Source organism: Leptodactylus fuscus, chromosome 3 (assembly GCF_031893055.1).
Source record: "Leptodactylus fuscus isolate aLepFus1 chromosome 3, aLepFus1.hap2, whole genome shotgun sequence".
Classification (NCBI taxonomy): domain Eukaryota; kingdom Metazoa; phylum Chordata; class Amphibia; order Anura; family Leptodactylidae; genus Leptodactylus; species Leptodactylus fuscus.
In genome coordinates this window covers 178860290-178884438 of record NC_134267.1, presented here as the reverse complement: position 1 = coordinate 178884438, position 24149 = coordinate 178860290, and the positions used below count along the sequence as shown (strand labels likewise).

Here is a 24149-nt window from a genome sequence, read left to right as displayed (position 1 = left end):
CTAGGTTTACTGTAATGCCAACTTGCTGTCCACTGCTTGTTGCCAAGATGAATCTGTCTTTAGTGCCTGAAAATCCAATACAGATTACAGGAAGTAAAGCGAATTCCCTGCCTCTGTATGTATGTGATCTCTGCTAACAAGTAAAGCAGAAAGATGGCCTGTAATTTTATGCAGATATCCAATTGCTCATTTTGTGTTAATTCCTTCAAGGGAGGTGCAATGAGTGAGTCTAAGTGAAGGAAAGGAAGCACCCTCATTTATAGTACTGGCAGACCTTATAACAATTGTAAAAGTCCACAAAAATCTAATTGATGCCACTACAGTGGAGCACTTTGAAAGGCATAAACCATAGTCTGCATAATAAATGTACAGTAATGTTTTTATTGAAATGCTTTAACTTTTTAACTTTATATGACCCATTGAACACTATTGCCCAAGGTGTTGATAATGCTGTAGATACAATGAGCCTCTCCCTTTACTCCATTAGTGCATGAATGATGTCTGTTACTCAAAACAGGTCACCAAATTAACCCTGTATACTGAAGTTGCTGGTTAGGATCCAATCAGGCCAGCTACCCTTCAGCACCCTAGTAGTCTCACTCTCCCTCATTTTTTTCCAAAATATTTGACCACACAGACTGAATACTGTCCCTGGGAGATGTGGAGTGTCTAGCAGACTCACACGGGAGAGGTGAACTTCAGGCATATGTAGAAGAACCTAATTGTCTGTCCATTATGAATTTGGTCACTCCAATATATTCACTTGCCCATGAGGTTTGGTCTCAGGTCAAGAAAATGCATGATGTATCTAACTCCAAATCTATTTGGCTTCTATGGGGTAATCCTCTACCGTGTAAATGATATGCCTTCCAGGACCCTGAAATATGGCAGTCAAGAAGAGTGATCCAGTTGGGCCAGGTGTATGTGGCTGGCATCTGGTTACCTTCCTTGCAATTAAGACACACAGTGCAGGCCTAATCCCAGATTACCAGTTGGTCATGGTGTGTGACTACTTCCTTGTTGTGGAGTTCACCATCCATACACCAGTGGTTAGCACCTCTGATATCTATGGGCTCCTGCTGGCTAAATTCCACAATACTTGACCCCATCTGCATGTGCTAAATGACATTGGTACTTAACCTCTCTGAGCAAGAGTGGGAGGAGGCACTAGAGTCCTACACATTAGTATCCCCAGGCAGTTAATAATGATAATAATAATCTGTCAGAGCTGTAGTCAACCATCAAGCTTATCTCTCTCTCCTCTGCATCTCTACAGTGTGGGATCCTTTTTTTTAGCACCTACTGTGCCAACCTGTGGCCACTTACTGGAGAGAGATGATAGGATTCCTCTGCTCTCTTATGGAGGTTCTAATTAGAGATGAGCGAGTACTATTCGAAACGATAGTTTCGAATAGCACGCTCCTATAGGAATGCCCCCGCCACGCAGGGGGTTAAGCAGCAGGATGCCGGTGCTGGCTGCGTCCATTCATTCCTATGGGAGCATGCTATTCGAAACTACTGTTTCGAATGGTACTCTCTCATCTCTAGTTCTAATCCATTTGCCATTCTGGAATCTGACTGTATAGACATATCCACAGATCTTCCCTAGAGAGGCTCTGTTAATGACTTGCAAGGCCACTGAAGTGGAAGGCCCAGACAGCCCCCACCATATGGCGCTGAAAAAACTGATTAAAGACATTGTCCACAATCGTAAATCCTCAATAAGTTTGGCCAAATTTGGCACCATGGTTTTTGCTCATGAGAAACTGTCCTCTGATCAGCCATATACCTTATACAACAGGTTACCCTATATGAACTTTCCCTTGCGGTGCTGATGAGGTTCTGACTGCATTTTTCTAAAGACCCTATTAGACTGGCCGATTTAACAGGAAATTGTCAGGAATGAACACCTCAAGTACTCGTTCCCCACAATTGGCCTGTCTAATAATGCCGGCAAATACATTAGGTGATTGGCTAATTTCTGCATGTCAAAAAATAATTGTCCAGCAGCAGCCCATAGCCCTGTCTAATAAGTTCTTTGCTGACAATGGACAATAACAGTACCTCACAGGGAAATGATCGCTAAGTTCCCACTTCATGTTCCCTGCATTGGCCTGTGTAATGAAGCCGATGCAGAACAAAAGATGATGAGTCAGCACTTGTTCAGAAATATTGGACCTCTACTGTGATACCTTTGCTTTCAGTTTGTGTATCTGAATCTCTAGATATGCACTGATTTATTTATTTATTTATTTATTTTTTAATTGTATTTATTTTATTGTGATCTGTCCTGTTTTGATTCCTGACTTGTTATATCATACTGATATTCTATGAAAAGCTTGATATTACAGTATAGTACAATCTATATGAAAGAGGCGAGAGACTGAAGGTAGATTCACCATTTGTCCGACTAAACTACAAATATGTAAAAAGGGAGGCCAGGCATCTTTACATTGTGAATTGCACATGTGAGCTCTCATGGGCAGGGTTATATCTCCTTCCATACCAGTTCATCACTTAAAAGGGTTGTCCAGAAGTTACAGATATCTGGCAGGAGACCGGGGAAGGTGAACCCCCCCCCCCCAAAAAAAAAACAAAAAACAAAAAACAAAAAACACCATACTCCTGCGGAAGTCCTCACCACATGTAACTACTAAGGCCCATCAGTGGCCATAACGGTCACAGGAAAAGACAAGAGACGTCACTGAGGATGTATGCGAGTAGTGTCCAGTGTCCTTTCCTGTGACCACTGAGGCCACTGATTGGCAAGGACATCAAAATAAATAATAAGGAGCCAATTATTCATTATTACAATCTCAGGTCTGTACTTTTCTTTTTGTGAAGTCCACCAATCGCCATTCTCGATTTCTTCATTATCTTTGTAAGCATTCTCTAAAAACTTCCAAGGAAAATATATATACATGTCTAGAGGATCCCACATCTGTATGACTCCATAGATTATGTAAACATACAGAGGGCTTTGCTGCTGTTCTCCCTACAAAAGATAGGAGAGAGGGACAGAACAAGTACTTGATTCTCCCATTCTGTGATAGAGCCAGTGTCACAGCATGAACTTTTAGCAGAATGCTTTTCATGTCTGCCATAGGGTTCATTCTCTTCTGTCTGCTCTTTTTGTTTCACTAGAACACGTACTGTACTTGTCCTCATCTGATAAATTTGGAAAACATGCATTTTTATAGGTACTTTCCAAATCTTTGTTAGCAGCAGTATATATCTTTATCAGCTTTGCATAGTAACAGCTGGATATTGTAAGACTGTGATAACTGTACTTGTTTCATCTTGACATTTCCTCTTTGGAGAAACATATCCAAAGCATTTTCACTGAAATTAAAATGATTTTTTCCCAAGATCAAAGTCCCATACCCATGTCTCTTTTTATAACATCGCACTGCCCGCAGGAAGCTTCGGGACTTGTCTGGAACTTTTGTTAGAAGTTTTTCTACAAATGTCACATATTATATTCTCAGCCTGTCTGACAACATCACTAGTACCCACTCAGCTGATAGATTATTTTCTTATACAACCATGGTCTGACCAATTTGGAATAACTGGCACCAGTGTAGCGGTAACTTGATTGATGTGCTAGGTAGAGTTTGTCTGAGTATATTAACGTTGCAAATTTCCATTTTTCACTTCATCTTTTAACATTTTTATCATCTCAAGCATGTACTGGTGAAACTTCCTAAGCTTAATTTACAGTTTTTATGCTCCCTTATGGGAAATGTGTATTTTTTGTTCAAATGTACCAGTCCTTACTTTCACGTATTCAGAATTTATATTCCATTTATTTTCAATTTAAAATTTCGGAGCTAACTTACAACTGAGTGTCAAGGCATAATCTTAGTTGTAGTTAAACCAGTTGGAGTTTTACTGTTTGCCACATTGCTTTACATTCATTTTAAGATATTCATTACACAGCCAAAAAATTGTAATGCAAATAAGTGGTTTTTTTTGGGTTTTGTTTTTTTTCATAGTCATCACTTTTGACTTATCCACAGAATAGGTGAAAAGCGTCCTATCGCTAAGGGTCCCACCTGAGCACTGTACTCAACAAGCTCCATCAGCTCTATAGATGTAATAGATGCATGTGGATCTGCAAAAAAAGATCCTTGTAACCGTAATATATATACAAAATAATTCATGTGTATCAGTATATGACAACTTCAAGATCTAATTTTTTAATGCATTTTTTTAACCACTTCTGGACCACCCATTAGGTTTTTTTGTCCGCATAGTGGCTTCCTTGTTCTGCAAGGATGTACCGATACATCCATGAAATAGGGAGTCAGCTATAACTAAAGCCATTGCTCCCATAGAGAAGGTAGGGAAGGTTTATTACCATCCTTGCCTTCCCGATCATGGTGTCTATGGATGAGCACTGTGAGCAGAAGGAGGGGAGAGGGCGTTCCTCCCCGCTCACACAGTACAGCGTGATAGGTGCTGCTGGGCAGAAGGGCGTCCCTGGCTAACTGTCAGAAATGCCCTTCTGACTGTAAAACGCTATGGTACCGGGACCAATAGTGCTTTACCCGGGGCACAGATCAGGAAAGCCGACAGTACACTGAATTCAGCGCACTGTCAGATTTCCAGCAGTATATAGAACTGCCTGTGCCCAATCTGATGAAAGGTCCTCTTTAAGCCCTCATGTGGCTCTATGAATGGAAAAATAAAAAAGTTATGAGAGTTGTAAGGTGGACATTCAAAAAAAAAAAAAAAGGTTGAAAAATGCCTTCAGCAGGAGGGGGTTAACAATGCTTTGTCATTGGTGACAGTTTTCATATGACCAGATTTGGGCTTAACCGACACCGAACCAGTTGAACAAATTTTGTGAGCAGTTTGCTAACTGTGGCATAGGAGATGGGTGGTCTCGAAGGGTTTCTTGCATTGAAGTCTGCTGCAGTGACCCGGGAACTTCATTCATCAGACATCAACACAATGTCTGTCCGCTCCTTGTCGGTTATCCTTTGCGACTTGTCAATGGCTGTAACAAAAAGAAACGTGTCAATAACTTGATAATGAATAAAGCTACATTAAAAATGAGCATTGTTTTTCTTGTGCAATTCTCCATGTATTTGATGTGTCACATGACCCCCTTCCCATTGAAAAAAGTAAAGTTGAATCCAAAATGGCAGCTTTGCGGATGGCGTCATCTGTCCTCAAATGTGTCCCCCCTGCCACGTACTAATATGTCACAAACGGTGAGGTGATATAAACAACCCCTTACATTTTATCTGGGTGTATTCATACTTATAGGCTACCCTGTACAATGTACAGAACCATCTGCTGCCTGCTCCTTACACTGTATAGTGCTGGGCCCAACAGCAATCCCAAACAGCTAGGCCATCAAAAAATCTTGTAAAACCTGGCAGTCTTGGAATAAGGCAATTTTTTACTGAACTACAGAATAGGCTGGAGAGTAAGAAGGGAGCAAACCACTTTACTCTTACTACTACAGTTACAAAGTTATTACGATTGAAAAAATACATATGTCTATCAAAAACATTTATAAACCTTTAGGTTTTTGCATACAGTATATATGCAGTTTTTGCATACTGTATATATACTGTATATAAGCAGTATACTTCTTTAAAGCTATGTTCAGAAGCTTTGTGATAACAATTTGCTTTCTGTTACAGTAGATTAATAAATTACAATTCTGTATTGTACCAATTACATTGAGACGCGCACGTATATTTTATGTCATTTTCCTAATGATGGTGCCAAATTTTAAGCTCCTCGGATTTCTTTTTTAAGCCAGGCATAAGTACCTCCATCCCTTCAGTTTTTCCACTGCCATACCACTGAGAAAAACCAGTGCCTTAGATGTGACTCACAGCCGTAGGTGTTACATTTAATTAAGATTCATTTTATGCTCCGATTCCTTCTGCTCTCTTGGTCTCTGCACATACCAGTCTCCTGCAACCAACATCAACCATCAAACAGTAGGAGGATTGTTATGTGGAACAAAATCAGAAAAAGAAGTCTGATGCAGCACACATAGGAATAATCTTTGGATGGGGAAGACAGATGAGCATTCAGCCCTAAATTTCCATTTCTAAATTGCTTAGTGATGTCAGCTATGATTTCATTGCATGGTGGAACTGTGACTCTTCTTCAGTTTCCACAGTTTAAAAAGAAAACAACAACTTTCCATGGCAGATAAAATGCAAAAAGTTCTTGGTGGTCTCAGGAACAAGTTCTCAACAGATGCCAACTTCCGCTATGCTTTGCTTGTCCCATAAGAGTTCCATCATAGACCAAGCTTTGCCGTTATTTTATTAAATCCTCTTGAGATTCTCTGGATCCTCAGAAGAGAGATGAAGTCTAGACAGCATTGACTCATAATTGCATCTACCAGCAGACAGTCTGTCCAGAGACTGATACTCCATATGTGATATGTAATTCTTTCTGCTTTTTGAAAATTGAAGATTCAAGAAGGAAGAATCGTCTGTTATGGTATTGATTGTGGAAATGATTTGTGAGTGTAGTAATGCAGCAATGCAATGTAACGTTGTGTGTGTTTGACTTCTCATATATTTTATGTTGGCTTGGTACTCAAAATGAAGTAAATAAAAGACATTTTAGTCCTACAGCTCATACCCTTAGCACTGAGAATGACAGTCATGGAAAACCCTCACCATAACAATATTTGTATAAAATTACTTTTATAAAATCAAAACATATTGGCAAAAGGGAACAGATGTGTCTATCCTTACCCCACTTACCATGAATTTAGATAAGGACTCCAATTTTTCATTAAGGCTAAGGGGGCGTTCATACTACTGTCGGTGTCCGACAACTAGTGTCCGCTGCTAATGTCCGTGTAAACTCGTGTCAGAATCAGCGCTTCAAAAGAGAATCCCATTGACTTCAATGGGTTCCGTTTAACACGCATAACACATTGAAATCAATGGGATAAAAAGCCTCCCATTGATTTCAGTATAAGATGGGACCCATTGAAGTCAATGGGATTCAGATTTGAAGCGCTGAATCTGACATGTGTCAGAATCAACGCCACGTTACATTGAGTGCACGGGCGCTCTGATCAAAAAACAGATACTGGGTAATTTTTTGTCAGTGACCAGAATTGTTATACCTCTTCACTGGAGATCAAGGGAGGCGCCTTCTCTCTGGGTTGCTGAGCTCTGTCATATTCTGGGAATGAAGGAATAGTTTGTAGAAGAACATCTTTGCACCTTTTGCTTTTTTTAGATCTGGTATTCTTGGCTGCTCTTTATGGTTCTTAGCTTTCGCTACCTTTCTACTTGACTTGTATTATGTTTGCTGTGTATGAGATTACTATTCAGGGTGCATTCATTCTTTCCTTACATGTTTAAGGCTAAGTTCACACAGAGTTTTTTGCAGATGGATTTTCAGGTAGAATCTGCTTCCAAAAAAGCATCCCAACACTCCCATTTATTTTAATGGGAGACTGAAGCAAATTTTTTCCTCTAGCTGATTTTTCTGATGGTAAAAAGAAATATTATGACCTACTGTAGCTTCAGGCTGATTCTGCCTTGCACACGCTATTAAGGCTGGGTTCACATCTGTGCTGGGCGCCAGGGGACCCGAATAACAGAGAGCCCAACTGTCGAAACAGTGATTACGTTTGGACCCCATAGACTGTAATGGGGTCTGCCTGGTGTCCGTTGAGTGTCTGTTTATACTCTCTGCTGGTTTCTGTGGCAAAGTCTCCAATGAAAATGTTGCTGCAGATTCCGTGGCTGATCCTGCCATGGAGTCTACGTCTCGAGACTCACTTCTGCATAGGTCCATTCCTCTGAGCCTAATCAGCAGCGGAAAGCCGAGACGGAATGCCATTGCCCTGCGTTAGCATCCAGTCGTGGCTGACCGCAAGTGAAAAATACTACTGGCAGAAAATGTGGAGGAGTTCCTCTTCATTTTCCGCTGTGTGAATATGCCCTAAAATTGCTTCCCCTACACCACCTGGCCCTATGCAAGTGATTCGTGCCTTGCTTTAATAATGAGTATGAGACCTTATTCCTTCAAGAACTCATCATTGGAGCTATTTTTATAAAATACTGCCCCATGTTATCATCATAGTATACCCATCCAATTAAGATATCAACATTTAAGTGTTTTTGTTATTGAAACTAGAATACATAAGTTCTAATGATGTCATCTTATTTTAACAGTATCCTATTTTATCAATGTTGGCTATTGTTGTTGTTTTATAGTGTATTCTTTTCTTATGACATTTCCATTTTTATTTTGCTGTTATTTTACTAATTGTAAAGGATGTGTCATTACTGCAAGCAGATTTGTAGTCTTCCTTTTATTTGTTAGCCCTTGATTTAAGGTTTAGGATTCTTGCAGCAGATTGCTGGGCTGATAACATATTTTCTGCTAGCACATTTTGGACACCACACATTTGACACTATTTCTGGCTCATTTGCCTGAGTAATTATAGGATTTTAGTCATCAGTCATATCTGTAGGGCTGCTTCACCTTCTGTAACTTTCACACAATTTAATATTGTACTTCCTATGTCTTTTGCATCTTTTTTAAAGCGTACGTTTGCCTTTGATCACAATAGAGTAATTTACACGTAGACCATTCAAGTGGGAAATGAGATTGACAGCTCTAGTTACAATTGGTGTTCCTAGTGAAATGAAATTCTGCCACGTATAACAACTTGTACAATGCAATCATCAGTGAAACTGGAGCTTCAGCCCATAGTACAAGAGTGTGAAATAAGTCACAATGCTGTATCTGAATAAATAAGGGTTATGGGGATATCGTCACTCCTTAGGGAGAATCCACCATGTAGGTGTGTGGAGTCTTATTAAGCCATATGCGTTCCACTGAGGGATCATGGGAAGAATATGCAAATCTGTCTTCCATGATGTAAATAGGAAGACAAGAAGTCAGGAAGTCTTCCTATTTAGATTATAGAAGACAGATTTGCATATTCTGAATAAATAGGCATTGTCCTGTCAACATATGCTGCATAAACAAGTAGTGTAGGCAATTATATAGTATGGGCAAGACTTTCTTCTCTTACTAGGCTGTTTCTCTGCTTTTTGTCCCTCTGCTAAACTACCTTTTAGGCTGAGACCCTAAGTTGTGGAAAAGCATCATTTTTTGTTGCAAATTATGTTGTGCTTTTTTGAGCCAAAGCCAAGCATGTCTATAAAAGGAATATATAGGAAGCTCTTAGATTTCTACCTTCTGCTCAATCCACTTCTGACTTTGGGTCAAAAAAAAAAAATGCAGGAAAATCTACAAGGGCTATAGCCTTACTCTACTACAAAAGTTCCAGTGCAATACAGGTACAGTGCACATTTCATAAACTTAACAGACATACATAGTGATTGTTAGGAGCTGACGCATCAGTGGGAGATAAAGGGGGGAGGAAAGAGGGTTCTGAATCACGCTCCTACCTGGCACTGCCCTTCTGACATTACAGAGCCTTAATAGCACATAAGGCACCAAAATTAACTGCACTTGGTGCTCAGGAAAAGCAGGGGCTAGAGAAAATTCCAACTGTACTGGAATCAGCAGTGCAGTGCTAAGAACTTGAATTTGTGGAGGTGGTGAAAGGTTCTCTTTAATTCATTTGTACTCTTGTTTTTCAGTGTCTTTATTATGTATGACCGTGTGTATTCACTTATACATAATTGTATTACATAATATTGACACTCACAAGAGAGACTTGTATATATGACCTTATGTATTCACTTATATCTTATTTTCTCTAAAGTTTTTTTTACAGAATAGAAATATTGTCAAATTGCTTTTTTTTAAAAAAAAAAATGACACGTTTCCTGACAAATTTTTGGATTTTGACATTTATTTCAATGTGTCTTGACCCAGTAGGAAGAGAGAGATTTTGACCCTGATGTTTAGAAAACTGGTGAGAACACATCTGGAATATTGTGACCAGTTCTGAAAACCTCTCCTACAAGAAGACATAAATAAAATAGATGCAATGATGGGCTACAAAAATCGTGGAGATCTAAAGCCTAAAACATATCAGGAGAGGCTGAAAGAACTCAAAGGGCTTTACGACCCGAAATTGATTTTTGTTACTGATCAGCTGTTGCAACCGGCTCCAGAAAAATCATTAATCTGTATAGTCTTGGGGAATGGGGACCATGATTGAAATCTTTAATACCTTCCTAACATCCGTTGTACTATTATAGCAGATGTGGGTCTCTGTTGTATTATACAGTGGAGACCTGGTGGTAATACCTATGATTGGAGCCCATTCTGATTCTGGATATTTAACCTTTTGTACTGGCCCCTAAAGTTAGAAAAGGACTTACCTTTGTTCCGTGCTTCTTCCATTTGTTCTTCCATTACAGCTCCCATGCAATGAGATTGCAAGCTCTGTCCAGTCTTCACTATATGCCTATTATATATTGATAAACTCATAGACTGCAATACAAGATCACAGGTTCAATCGCACCCCTTTTCTTAAAACTGAAAGATACATTAACAAAGATAACCATAAACAATTATGCATACCCATGTCCAAAAACACCTGGATCTACAAACTTAGAAAAATATTTTTCCCATGTGCCAAACGCCATAGTGAAATAAAAAGCAAAATGACCGATATTGTTTTCACCATTTTGCCTCCCATAAAGTTAAATAGAAAGTTATCAAACAGACAGACATTAACCAAAATGGTATTAATTAAAAGTATATCTAGGCCTGAAAGAAAAGATACCTTATGCATCTTCATACATGGAAACATAAAAAAAAGTTACGGGTGTCAGACTATACCGACTTTGAGAATTTTAGATTTTATTTTTTTAAGGGGTTAAAAAAAAATTGGAATCCCCAGAATCATACCAACACACAGAATACAGATGACATGTAATTGTAGCTGACATTGAATGTTATAAAATGATCTAAAAAAAAAAAGACAAACAAGCACAGTTTTTCAATATTTCCACCCCATTCTGAATTGTTTCCAGCTTCCAGAACATCATACTATTAAATGATACCATTATCAAGTACAATGTGTCCAACAAAAATGAAGCCTTAGTACAGCTCTGTGAATGGAAAAGTATAAAAGTTATGGCTTTTGGAAAATGAGGAGACAAAATTGTAGCTTGATAAATGCCTGCTGTGGGAAGGGGTTAAGTTATTTCTCTAGCCCTCACCGTCCCTGAACCACAAGCAGAGTTAGTTTTGATGCTTGATGTTCTATTTAAGCTCTGTAATGTCAGAAAGGTGGTGTCAGGCAGAGGGCGTGATTCAGAGCTCTAATCAGAGGCACCCAGTGTCAGAGCTCAGAATCACACCCCTTGTCTGCTCCTGCCTGACACCGCCCTCCTGACAGTACAGAGTCTAAATAGAATATCAGGCACCAAAACTAATTGCATTGATTGCTTGGGTATGGTGAGGGCTAGAGAAAAAATCCCAATGGCGCCACACGCAGTGCAGCTGAGTCTATTAGCATATGCTATGAACTAGAGTTGGTGGAGGTTTTGAAAGATCCTCTTTAAGGATTCAGTAATGACTGGGTCTATTTTGCAGGAATGGTGCATAGCATATGTGGTGCCAATATTCAAAAAGGGTCTAAAAGTTACTTTCAGCTTGGTCACTGATCATGGGCATAACCACCAGATCTTTGTTGTACATTTAAATACCCCACATGCACTGTAATAGTATGGTGGATGTCAGGAAGGGGTTAATATAGGAAAAAGAGGGTTATTAATGGTACACATTCAAATTGGGTCACAGCCAACAGTGGGGTGTGACATGGGACAGTACTGCATTCTCCTCTTTTTAGTATTTTTATTAATAATCTGGTAGAGGGTCTACAGAATAGAATCTTAATTTTTGCAGATTATACTTATCTCTCATGTGATTTACGGTCCATGGTCATGTGATGAGCACACAGATGCCGCTCGTTCTAGTCACAGCACAGTAATCAGACTGCCTGGTAATCAGCTGTGCACCTGTGTGCTCATCACATGACCATGGACCGTAAATCACATGACCATGGTCAGAGTTTTATCCTCTAGAAGTAACAGAATGAATGGCAGCAAGCAGAGATCTAGAAAACTGTGAGGAACTGATACAGAAAGTATATTGGAAAATTGTATATCTTTTTATTGTACATTTGTTTGTCAATATTGGTCTGAAAGTGGCCAACCCCTTTAATGATAGGATCCCTTTAAGTTGTGATTGAGTAAAAACGAGCTATATCTTTCTATCAGCAGAATACACCAAACAACCTTAATGGCTGGACTATTAACTATTAGTAATAATAGATAGGCTAGGTTCACAATCGTGCTGGCCTGTCCGTTGTTCTGGTCAGTCCGAGAACCAGAACAATGGATAGGCAACGCGCTACAACAATGGTCACATACGAAGCCTGACGAACCCCATTACCTATAACTGGATCCATCGAGTGTCTGATACTGCCAGATGAAAAAGACGGACTTGCAAGACTTTTTTGCGCAGTAATTTTGGACGCACACTGCTACAGAGACTCAAATGCAGATGTGAACATCGTCTTACTGTGTGTAGAGAATTTTCCTGTTCAGTTTCTTTTTTTTTTTTTTTTGTAACTGGAGATATTACTCAATTTCAGCATTCTGTCAGGGAGAGACAACTTTCACTGTGTCTGGTACTTGCATGAATTTGTAATGGAAATTTATGCGGATTAAAAAGTTCCGCACACCTTTCTTTAAAGCCTGGGGTTCCTAATTATAAAAAAACAATATGTATTAAAATAAGTAGCATTGTAACATGACCTGGCATGATTCCCTTCTGTTCATATTAACTACATGTACCATAAAAAGAAGCCTGTATAATGAGGCAGCTATTGTCTGCCTATATCTAGTGTATGAGATTACTGCAGTTCTCTGTACTCATGAATACTTGTCTGAAATATGAAACAGGATGATGGATTTCCAGCAGTGTGTGCAGATACAGTAGGACTCAGTGATAGGAGTAAAGGGCATATCAAGCAGGCAGATGGTCCATTTAGGTCTACTGTACAAGTGCGTGGGTGGTATATTCAAGGTCTCAGCTCTGTTACATAGGCCACCAGCAGTGACACAAATTGCAGTAAAACAGGGCAGTCAATTACCGAGCTACGAGACTGGGAACAGTTTGCTTCAGAAAGATATTGCCTCAGAGGGAGTAAATACAAGACTGTCATGATCGTACACTATTCAATTTGTACAATATCTTGCTGCATGATTATAAACCTCCCGCTGATCACCAGTATGGCTATTGTGGCTTACAATTCCTTTGTTACTTGCAAGTCATCTGGTAAATTTTACAATTTGTTTATAAATGCCTCAGATAAGCCAAAATATGAATGAAGACATCAAAGGGATTATAAAGGGGATTGTGGTCAGAAACAATTATGGCCTTATTGATGGGCGTCCATCTGTTAGGATCCCTACTGATATCCAAATCCCTCATTGTCTCTACCACTCCATTCAAAGTCTTTGGCACTGGAGGAAATGGTAATAATGCATCGGTCAATCAGCACTGGTTGGACCCCGCAAATTCAGTCAATAGCTGATGTTTTCTTCTGACTGGAATACCTCTTTTATAATACATATTCTTATGAAGCTAAATGTGTCTACAGTCTGTAATAATGTTTTGGTTCAACCACTCATGTCATCTTCATCTTTTTTGTTAAAATGCACCTCTGCTTCCAAAAACCGTAACTTTTTCTGTTTCTTCAGAGAGCCAAAAAAGGTGTTTTTGTTTTTTTTTTTGGTGAGGCAAACTGGACTTTGTAATGGTTTCATTTAATATTCCATATGATGCATTAGGAAGTTGGAAAAAAATTAAGAATTAGAATTGGAGAAAAACTTTTCTTATGGGTTTTGTTTTTACATTTATTCAGTAGGCAGCAAACATTACATGTCACCTATATTCTATGGGTTGGCACAGTTATGGCAATATCAAATTTATATAGTTTTGATTATGTATTTACAGCTTGAAAACGTTGAAAAAAAAAATTCTTGAAGTTTACAAATTCTGCCATATTTCCATATATTGGGCTATTTGAAAAAAAACCTTGGGAAAAATTTATTAAGACTGGCGTATCATATTCACACTACTGATACGCTGCCTGATTCTGAACGTTAAAACACGTTCAGAATCAGCGCGTATAAAGCAGATCCCATTCATTTCAATGGGAGCCGGCATACGAGCGCTCCCCATTGAAATGAATGGGCTGCTTTTTTCACTAAGAGCGCTCCCATTGAAGTGAATGGGATGTGCTCTCGTGTACGGCTCGGCATGAGCAGAGCTAGCCGTACACGCGAGCACATCCCATTCACTTCAATGGGACTGCTCGTAATGAAAAAAGCAGCCCATTCATTTCAATGGGGAGCGCTTGTATGCCGGCTCCCATAGAAATGAATGGGATCTGCTTTATACGCACTGATTCTGAACGTGTTTTATCGTTCAGAATCAGGCAGCGTATCAGTAGTGTGAACTTACCCTTAAGCAGTTCAGGACCATGAAATTTTTCATTTATGTTTTTATCTTATACTTCCTTTCTTACAACACTGTTTTATTTTTCCATTCACAGGGGAGTGTGATGGCTTATTTTTTTGTGGGACAAATTTTACTTTTTAATAGCATCATTTACTATTCATTACATATATTATGCAGGTCACTTCCATCACAGCAATATGAAATTTATACACTTTTTGTTATGTTTTACTAACTTTAAACAAATTAAAGAATTAAAAAAAAATCTAAAATTTTGTTGCATCATCATATTGTGATGCTGCCACTGTTATATTTCTGTGTACAAAACTGTGCAAGGTGTCTTTTTTGCAAGACAAGATGTAGTTTTTATTGGTACCATTTTGGACAATGTGTGAACACTTTTTGTTAGACCTCTGGTTTATCTCTGTATGGCATAAGATTTCATATAGAGATTTTTTCTGCAGGGTTCAGAATGAATCATATGAAAAAATGTCTTTCCCATTAGGCTTCATTTGTATGGTGACTTTCTCACCTAGAATTAATTATTTTGGTGGCAAGTATCTACATACAGTCATGTCCTTTCTTACCTTTCCTTTTGGTTGAACATGTGTACTTTGGTTGAATATGTGTATTTCTAGATAACCAGCAGTGGCGTAACTACCGCCATAGCAGCAGAGGCAGCTGCCACAGGGCCCGGGACATTAGGGGCCTGGTGACAGCCGCTACCGCTGCTATCATTATACTCAGGGGTCTTTTCGGACCCCCAAGTATAATGATTGGCGACTGGGAGAGGTAAGAAACATAAAAAACACTGTTACTTACCTCTCCACGATCTTGCCAGGCCTCCTTCCTTGTTGTCTGATATCACATGAACCCACCCTGCGTCCCGGGTCATGTGACGTCCGACGTCATTGCAGAAGGACGGCAACGGAGGCTGACAGCGTAGGAGCCGGGGGATAGGTAAGAAACAGCAGTTTTTTATGTTTTTATAACCCCGGGTCTCCGATTATTATACTCTGGGATCTGAAAAGACCCCAGAGTATAATAATTGTTTATGGGTGTCCACAGTGGGACATAATACTGTGTGCAGGGGCCACTATGGGGTATAATACTGTGTTCAGGGGCCACTATTGGGATAATACTGTGTGCAGGGGCCACTATGGGTGATAATAGAACGTGCAGGAATGCGTAGGAGGGGGACGGTGGAGGTCTGAGTTGTCCGTGTGTGTGTGGGGGGGGGGGCGCATGTCAAAAGTTCGCCATGGGGCCCCGCCATTCCTAGTTACGCCACTGATAACCAGCTTTTGCAAACATGATTCTTCTGTCACATAGTGTCTATTCCAGTGCATGTGTTATATATTCCAGTCTGGTAAGGGTTTTGTTAACATGACAAGATATTTTACTGAATTGGTTTCATAAAAACTTATAGGTCCCAACCAGTTTAAGGCTATGGTACGGTTTTGACACATCTATACATGCAGTAGCTGGTGGAGCTTTTTTTCTGCTTCTCTGGAGTAAGGAGTCACACAGGCTCTGTGCACTATCCTACAGGCTGCATGCATGTGGTTCTGTGCGTCACATGCTACCATTAGACATACTGTAACTGTACCTAGAGGCACTTGATCCCAGATACTCACACTATTATTGTTAGGAACCAAATACAGTGTAGAATGGATAATTAGTCCCCTGCACACTGAGTCAAAACAGCAGTGAGCATCCAACGCCCTCCAAACCGGAGTAGAACCAGGCCCCAGAGGTCTTCAACAGAGCTTCTGATGGTGGAGATGGACTGGTAAATTCTGGGGCCCAGAACCGCAGCCATTTAGAGGGTGTCACACAAACAGGTCACCCCAAGCTATAGCAGCACCCAGAAACCCAAAAAACCACTAACCTAGATGGATGAAGAAACAGATGAAGCTGGTCAGTGGAGTTGAGTACAGTAACAGGAGATTGCAAGGAGATGGCGGAAGCACCACAGAGTAGTCGTACAAGCCGAGTGGGTAGCCAGGAGGTCACGCAGTTTCCAGGCAGGAGACAGGACGTAGTTAAACAAGCCAGGTCATACACTGGAGGTCATGTGGTACAGAAGGATGAAGCAAACGGGTAATCAGGCAAGCCAGGTCATACACATGAAATCACGAGGTGCAGAGTCTCAGGTCCAGGAGAGGTGGTCTTCAGGCAAGCCGGGTTATACACAAGAGGCAAATAGCAGACACACAGTAGGAGGATAGGAAACCAGGTCAGGGGCAAACTGGAACGCAGAATACAGCTGATGCCATCAAATCTGAATAACCAGCGGCTAGAGCTAGAGTAAAGCTTAAATAGCCTGTGGAAGTCCGGGTTCTGGTCCCAGGAGGAGACTAGCAATCTCCACAGACTATTGCGAAGGTTTCGGTCCTCCCCCTGAAGGACCCGTAAGCGCCGAACCCGGTGCTAATAAAGGATCAGGCCGGCAGCCTCCGTACATCGCAGCAGAGGCCCTGGTCCTTCTCCTAACAATTAAACTTATACAATCAAGGAAATATATGTTATTTACTGAGGCCTAGCTAAAGATTAAGACCTGTATTCAATGGTATAAGAAGCTGTTCCAAGGAATAGTAACACATATTTCCAATAATTCCACAGCAAGGGCAATATTAAGCATGCTGAATGCTGATACATTGCTGTGCTTTTTGGAGATAACTAGACAACTCCGTAATACATTTACTAAAATATTTAAGTGAGCTCGTGAAGGTGAGCTAAATAAGCATTAAACGGACTAATTAAACTTTAGCATTTTAATGCATTTATACAGTTTCAGGTTTATGTCTCATAATTGAGGTAGCTGGAAAAAAATTGTTCTCCTGATAAGAGGAAATAATTATAAAAGACGTTAAAGCGTCTGCACGGTAAGAATAATATATGCATGCTACTAAAAGTGAACTGTTTTTACTAAACTACATTTCCCTTTCCACTTAATTAATAGCATATAAATAAAGACTTTTAAAGTATACCGAATGAGTAAAATATTTCACGAGCTTTTGGAAGTTGGAATGTAGGAAATGGGCTGTCAGCAATTTTGCTGATTTGTGTTTGCAGAGCGGAGACTGAAGTTAATCAGCAGATTTAGCTCTTAAACAAGAATCCTCCTCTCTTAAGGGTTTATTGCACAGGAAATTCAGCAGCAAGGATCTTTGGGATGGATTATTAGGCTAATGTGCTGTTGACTTCATGTACAACTCTGAACTTCAAATACCCTTGTAAAGCTTTTCAGCGCTCCGTGTAACTATACTGCGTACTGAAACGAGTGGTGTGAGGCCTCATCTATGCTTAAAGTTGTTTTACTAATTAACCTTAATTGGAAATCAATGGCCTATTTCAATCCGTTCTTCTGCAGATTAGTAAGACAACAACATGAGAATGACTTGTTTCATTAAGACTGCATCAATTTTTTATTTTTTGAAATGTATTACAGATGACTTAGAAAAAGTAATGGTTGTAGAGGCAAACTGTAACCTTATGAAACATATGAAAGGCAAACTTAAAACCTATTGATAGTTAATAGATGATTGATTGTAATTAGAGATGAGCGAGTAGTATTCGATTGAATACCTCCCAGCCATAGGTATGCATGTAAGCGGCTGAACACCAAGGGGTTAAGCGCATAGAATATTCAATGCCTTTAACCCCTTGGTGTTCGGCCGCTTACACGCATACCTATGGCAGGGAGGTATTCGATTGAATACTACTTGCTCATCTCTAATTGTAATGATTACTATGGATGATCTATCCTTTCTCTTGTTCAATTTAGGGTCACAAAAACTTTGTTACTGTCATTTTAGGTGATATTTCAGAATACACATAATGTGTATACATAAATAATAGCATTATATATATTTCTGAGAATTATATAACTTGTATCCTCCATTTATGAACTGTTTTCTCCTCTGCTGGCTCTGTTGAAAATTTTCTAGTGGGTAGAGATGATGTCTGTCACATGCAGCACATACACAAAATAGCGGATCCTACTCCCCTGCTTTTACCTCCCAAACACACAGCATGGAGGGATATTATACAGAATTAATGAGCATACTCTCCATAGACTTCTGTGGGCATCAGTTGTAACCTGATCTATCAGTGAGTTACTATTATGTCTTTATCTCTCCCTCTCTTGAGATAGATGTTATCACTAAATTGAGAGTAATTATTAAAGAAGTCAGGGGGACAAGACGTGGCAGCTTGTAAGAAGAGAAAAAACATTCTCTGTAATAAGATATATTAAAATGTTCTGTAATATTGCTTATAATGTGCAAAAATTGTTCTTATGGGGGGGGGGGGCACACGGTGGCTCAGTGGTTAGCACTGCAGCCTTGCAGCACTGGAGTCCTGGTGTTCAAATCCTGCCAAGGGCATAAAACCATCTGCAAGGAGTTTGTATGTTCTCCCAGTGTCTGCATGGATTTCCATCCCATATTCCAAAAAAGACATACTGATAGAGAAAAATGTACATTGTGAGCTCTACGTGGGGCTCACAATCTACATTTAAAAAAGAAAAAAAAATATAAATTGTTCTTATGAAGCGAACTGTTTAAAGGGGCTCTATGATTGACAAACCGTGTTTTGAGCTAATCGTATGCCTGAATAGCCTTTAAGAATGCTGTTCAAGTGCTGCCCCCAGTCTTTCTAAAGCCCCCACCGTTTTTCTTATAAGTCGGTAAACCGATATGCTAATGATGCTCACCGAGCACCCTGGATGCTCCCCAGGGCCAGCGAGCACCCCCCTGCATAATACCTACTTCACATCCCTCTGTGGCTTATCTTCCATTATGCCCTCCACACTTGCTGTAACTGCCTCCATCCTCTGTAGTCTCGCTCCTGCACTTCAAATCCTGTGCATGCGCAATAACGCTCCGTTCTGAGCACTACTGCACATGCCCGAGCACCATTTTTTTGTAGCTCACTATAGAACAGCATACTGAGCAGTTTGCTGAGTTCTATAGGTAGCTACGAGAAACTGGTGCTAGGGCATTTCCTCCTGTGCTTTGTCAAACATCTTTTACTATTGTCCAAAACACTTAGGGTTAGTTCAAGCTCCTCAAATCTACTCAAAATCTGCCTCTAATTGCAATCAGTGGGAGACCGAGACCACACAGGATGCTACAAAAATAAGTATACCGCTTGATCCTGCCGCTGGTGTTGCTGCTGATGCAGCCGCAGTTCCCACAGCACACTCTGATGAGTAGTCCCATTCACCTGAGGCTAATGAGTGAGTAAAAGTCACAGCGGAACGGCCTGAGCGGAAAATGTGATTTTTCTTTCAGGGTGTATATGAAGGTATATTCACATGGTTAGGTATATTGCATTGCTTTGCCAAGATTTTCACAAAATGCCCATCAAATGTCATAAGTAGATTTTTATCTCCTGGTAGTAAACAGTTAAGGCTCGTATTAAAGTAAAGATATTCAAAACCATTTATGCAGGAAGTAAACTTGAAAATTGTGTGAATTTTCACTATTCAAAGATTAACCCTTGTGTACTGCAACAGTAATACTCCTTTAAGATGAGACACTAAATGTTCTCCTTGTTGCCTAGAAGGATGAGGTATGAGATTATTTCAAATGCAAAGCGCAAACTAAACCGTACAAAATCAATGTGGTACATTTCACGTGATAGCAAAGTGAATGATATTATAGAGTGAATGTAGGTTTATTGATCAATTCCAATAATCAATAGGTACAATAAACGTCATTTACAACTCAGACTATGAATACATTATTGTTAAATGTCTTCTAGGCAATATTTATTAAAGCTAATTTATGTAAGGAAGGGAAGTATATAAACCATTTGCTCATATGTGGGGGTTTTTATAACACATTTTTCTTACACATACAGTACAGACCAAAAGTTTGGACTCACCTTCTCATTCAAAGAGTTTTCTGTATTTTCATGACTATGAAAATTTTAGATTCACACTGAAGGCATCAAAACTATGAATTATCACATGTGGTATTATATACTTAACAAAAAAGTGTGAAACAACTGAAAAAATGTCTTATATTCTAGGTTCTTCAAAGTAGCCACCTTTTGCTTCAATTACTGGTTTTCACTTCACATCTGTGCCCTGTCAGGTTTAATGGACCCCACTCCAGACTTCTCTCAGCTTTCTCTTGTGACTTAGTATGCCTAGGTTACACCTTTCTATTGACCTGTGGAAGTCCCAGTGCTTGGATCAGCACCTATCTTGCAGTTATTACTCATACAGTGGATAAGTCATTATTGCTTGTTTATGGAATAACAGGGACTTCTGTTATATGCAATGTTCCCCATGTGCAAATTTTGTGCAATTCTGTAAAATCCCTTTAAGTTTGATCACAAGATCTAAATGGGGCATCTCTCTCATGTAATACACCATTCATTGACTACAGAAGCCAGGTTTTATTTAAAACTATTCATGTTGTTGAAGAAAACCATAGCCCACAAAATATTTCACTAGCAGCAGCAATTGCATGGGAAATGTGGACCTTGTAGGCTGTCCCAACTACATCTGCATGGACCTTGTAGACTGTCCCAACACCTCTATTGACCTTGTAGGCTTTTCCAAAGACAACTACATGGACCTTGGAAGCTGTCCCAACAACATCTGAATGGGTCTTGTGGGCAATACCAACAACATGTGCACAGACATCGTTTACGATCCCAACATCTTCATGGACATTGTAGGCTGTCCAAAAAACGTCTGCATGGACATTGTAGGCTTTCCCAATAACATCTGCCTGGACATTGTAGGCTTTCTGACCATGTCTTTTAGGCTGTCCCTGTGATTTCATGAGTTTCTTTCCATACTCCAAAAACATAAATAGAAGTTAATTGACTTTTTGTGAAGAAATTGACCCAAGTGTTTGTGAGTGATAAAGAATTTAGCCGCACTGGGGACGGAAAGTGATCAGAGTGATGGCAATCTCTGGACACTTCTTGAATATGTTGGCAGATATCTTATAAGCTAAAGGAAAGAGAGAAAATATATTACAGTAGCACTTCATGTGAATATGCATCCACATAATATCTTAGAGGCCTGAGACTACCAGAATGAGAGCTGGGAAGGGACTTGAGTGTGGACTGAATTTGTCCTGATACAACAAACCCTTTAAATTTAGCTGCCGAAATGCATGGATGAAGAGACTGTTTAATTTAAAGGGAGTCTGTCACCAGAACCCAGCATATGAAGCCAACTGCAGATAGATCGTTTATAGAGATGAGCGAGTACTGTTCGGATCAGCTGATCCGAACAGCACGCTCCATAGAAATGAATGGATGCACCTGGTACTTCTGCTTTGACGGCGGCCGGCCGCTTAACCCCCCGCGTGCTGGCTATGTCCATTCATTTCTATGCGAGCGTGTTGTTCGGATCGGCTGATCCGAACAGTACTCGCTCATCTCTAATCGTTTAGGGTCATCTGAATCAAACAGTGTTTTCCCTTTATAAATTGATGCCTCTGTTCCACGATATTGATGTTTTTGTCAATATCCAAAGGAGCTCTGTGGAACAACCAGGACATTTCTGCTTGAAGCAATGGTGATGCTCTCCTTGCTCTAAAAGATAATTTACATATTGACATAAACTGTGATCCTGATCCATCAGCAACGAAGACACCAGGGAAAAAAAAAAGTTTGATTTATCTGACCCTTGAACCTAACCCCTACCTGACCTGAGGATCTGATACTCTGCGTTCTCGGTGGTATAATCTCTTTAAACGTTTGCTCAACCTCTGGTCTGTCTTTTAGAAATGTAGTGATATGGCTTCCCTGTTGCTATGTAGATGAATATTGGTCTCAGCCACAAAATGCTCCCCTTTTCTTGTGAAATGTCTTCTGTAAATGATAAAATATATCTGTATACATGTTTATATCTTCAGCCTGTAAATGCTTCTGCCGCTTTTTACCTCCGATCTGATGAAGAATGTGACTTTTCTCTATATTTAACAGGTTGGTAATGTACGGCTTTGTTAAGGCCATGATACAACTGGGACAGATCCAGCCTGGCGACTTTCACTTCACCGACTGTTTGTTTTTTGGCTCGTTGATGTCAGCGACAGATCCAGGTAATTATCGTCTCAGGAATATGTGATCGCCTCTTCCTTACTAGGCCAAGTCTTTGCTCAATATCTTTTTGCAAATGAGCTTTTTCTCTGTTATGATAATAACTATATGTTTCCAGAAACTTTCAATCGTCGTGAAAAGTCAAACCTTTTTGTTAAAGAGCTCGGAGCTGAAGGATAATTTGTAAAACGCTGTAAACATAAGCAATGGTACAAGACAAAGTGTCCGATGCAATTTTGTTCTCAGTGATCCATAACGGTGTACAGTAATAGTCTACTGCACAGCAATTTCCTAAGACTAAATATACAATATCACTCTCTCTTAAAGCAGCAGCAGCAATCCGTCTTGTATTCATTGCAGTTACTCAACTAAAGACTATTTTCTTTTCAATTAATATTTAGCTTGACGTGTGTTGTTATTTTCTTATATTGTGTGTGCACGTTTAGTCTTCTGGAATCATGCTGAGAAGTGTTTAAATAGCCACTGGAAGGCACTCCCTTACCCACGATGTGTATTTTTTGTGTTTGGTTTCTTGCATTAACTCAGTTTCTAGCTTATTTTCTTGCCTGTAGTCTATGGTTTTCTGTCTGTATAATCTTGTATAAATTACCAAATCTTAAATGCACTCCAATACTCACTCCCATACTTCTGTTCTAATCCAGGAAGTATATCGACCTCATTTCCTTTATCCTATAGTGCCCCCATTATGCTGGTTTACTTATCTGCCAGTAAATGTACGGTAAGTTATGAAAACAATTAACCGTTAAATACCAATAGGATTCTGCACAGATTGTACATATGGTGTATCCACCCAGGTATATTAGGTTTCTGTGGCCAATACCCCCAACCATATGTCTCCAGTTTGTCTGCTTTCTAGAGTTTGGTTGCTATTTGATCTCTCCATGGTATGTGGTACTTATGTGTGCATGGGGCATGTGTGTTTACATTGATAGGGCTCAATAATTTCTTAAAGTAGTAATCATTAATTAACCAGTAAAGGACACTGACAAAAAACACCTTAGGGTCACAGTCCCTCTTTCCAAAATCCTGGGGGGGGGGGGGGCGGTAGGCGGAGGAGTGGAATAGCAGCATCACTCCTGCTGCTGCTAGCGATGTCGCAGGCACCTGTGCCGGCATCTAACCCTCCCCGGCATCCGCCTTTCTATTACAGTGGATGCCGGGTATGTATTGGCATTGTGAAGGCTGGGGAACTGACTGGTCTCACCATCTATTCGCTGTACGTCCGATGCCTAGCTGCATCGGGAGCGCGCACGCAGGGCCAGTGGCATAGAAGCGACGTCATCTCGCCGCTGACTTTGCATATGTAACCCCGCCCACCAATGACGCAACAAAGCAGGAAGAAAGAAGATTTTACAGCAGCGAAGACTGGTGAGTATGCAATGTGGGAATACCCCTTTAACCTATCCAAGTGGTATTGAGATACTAGTGCATGTCAATAAATTAGAATATCAAAAAGTTATTTTTGTTAGTAATTCAGTTGAAAAAGTGAAATACATATATTATATTTATTTATTACTAACAGAGTGAACTTTTTCAAGTGTTTCTCTGTTAATGTTGATGATTGTGGCTTAGTCAAGAAAAACCCA

The 24149-nt window shown here is 39.9% G+C and overlaps 1 protein-coding gene across 1 annotated transcript in view; it reads left to right on the top strand.

Moving 5' to 3' along the window:
- SLC9A9 (solute carrier family 9 member A9) overlaps nt 1-24149 on the top strand; it is a 571893-nt gene that overhangs the window by 57289 nt on the left and 490455 nt on the right. The window contains exon 5 of the mRNA XM_075268848.1: nt 22429-22544. Within this exon, the coding sequence (XP_075124949.1) occupies nt 22429-22544 (116 nt within the window). The remainder of the gene's footprint in view (nt 1-22428; nt 22545-24149) is intronic.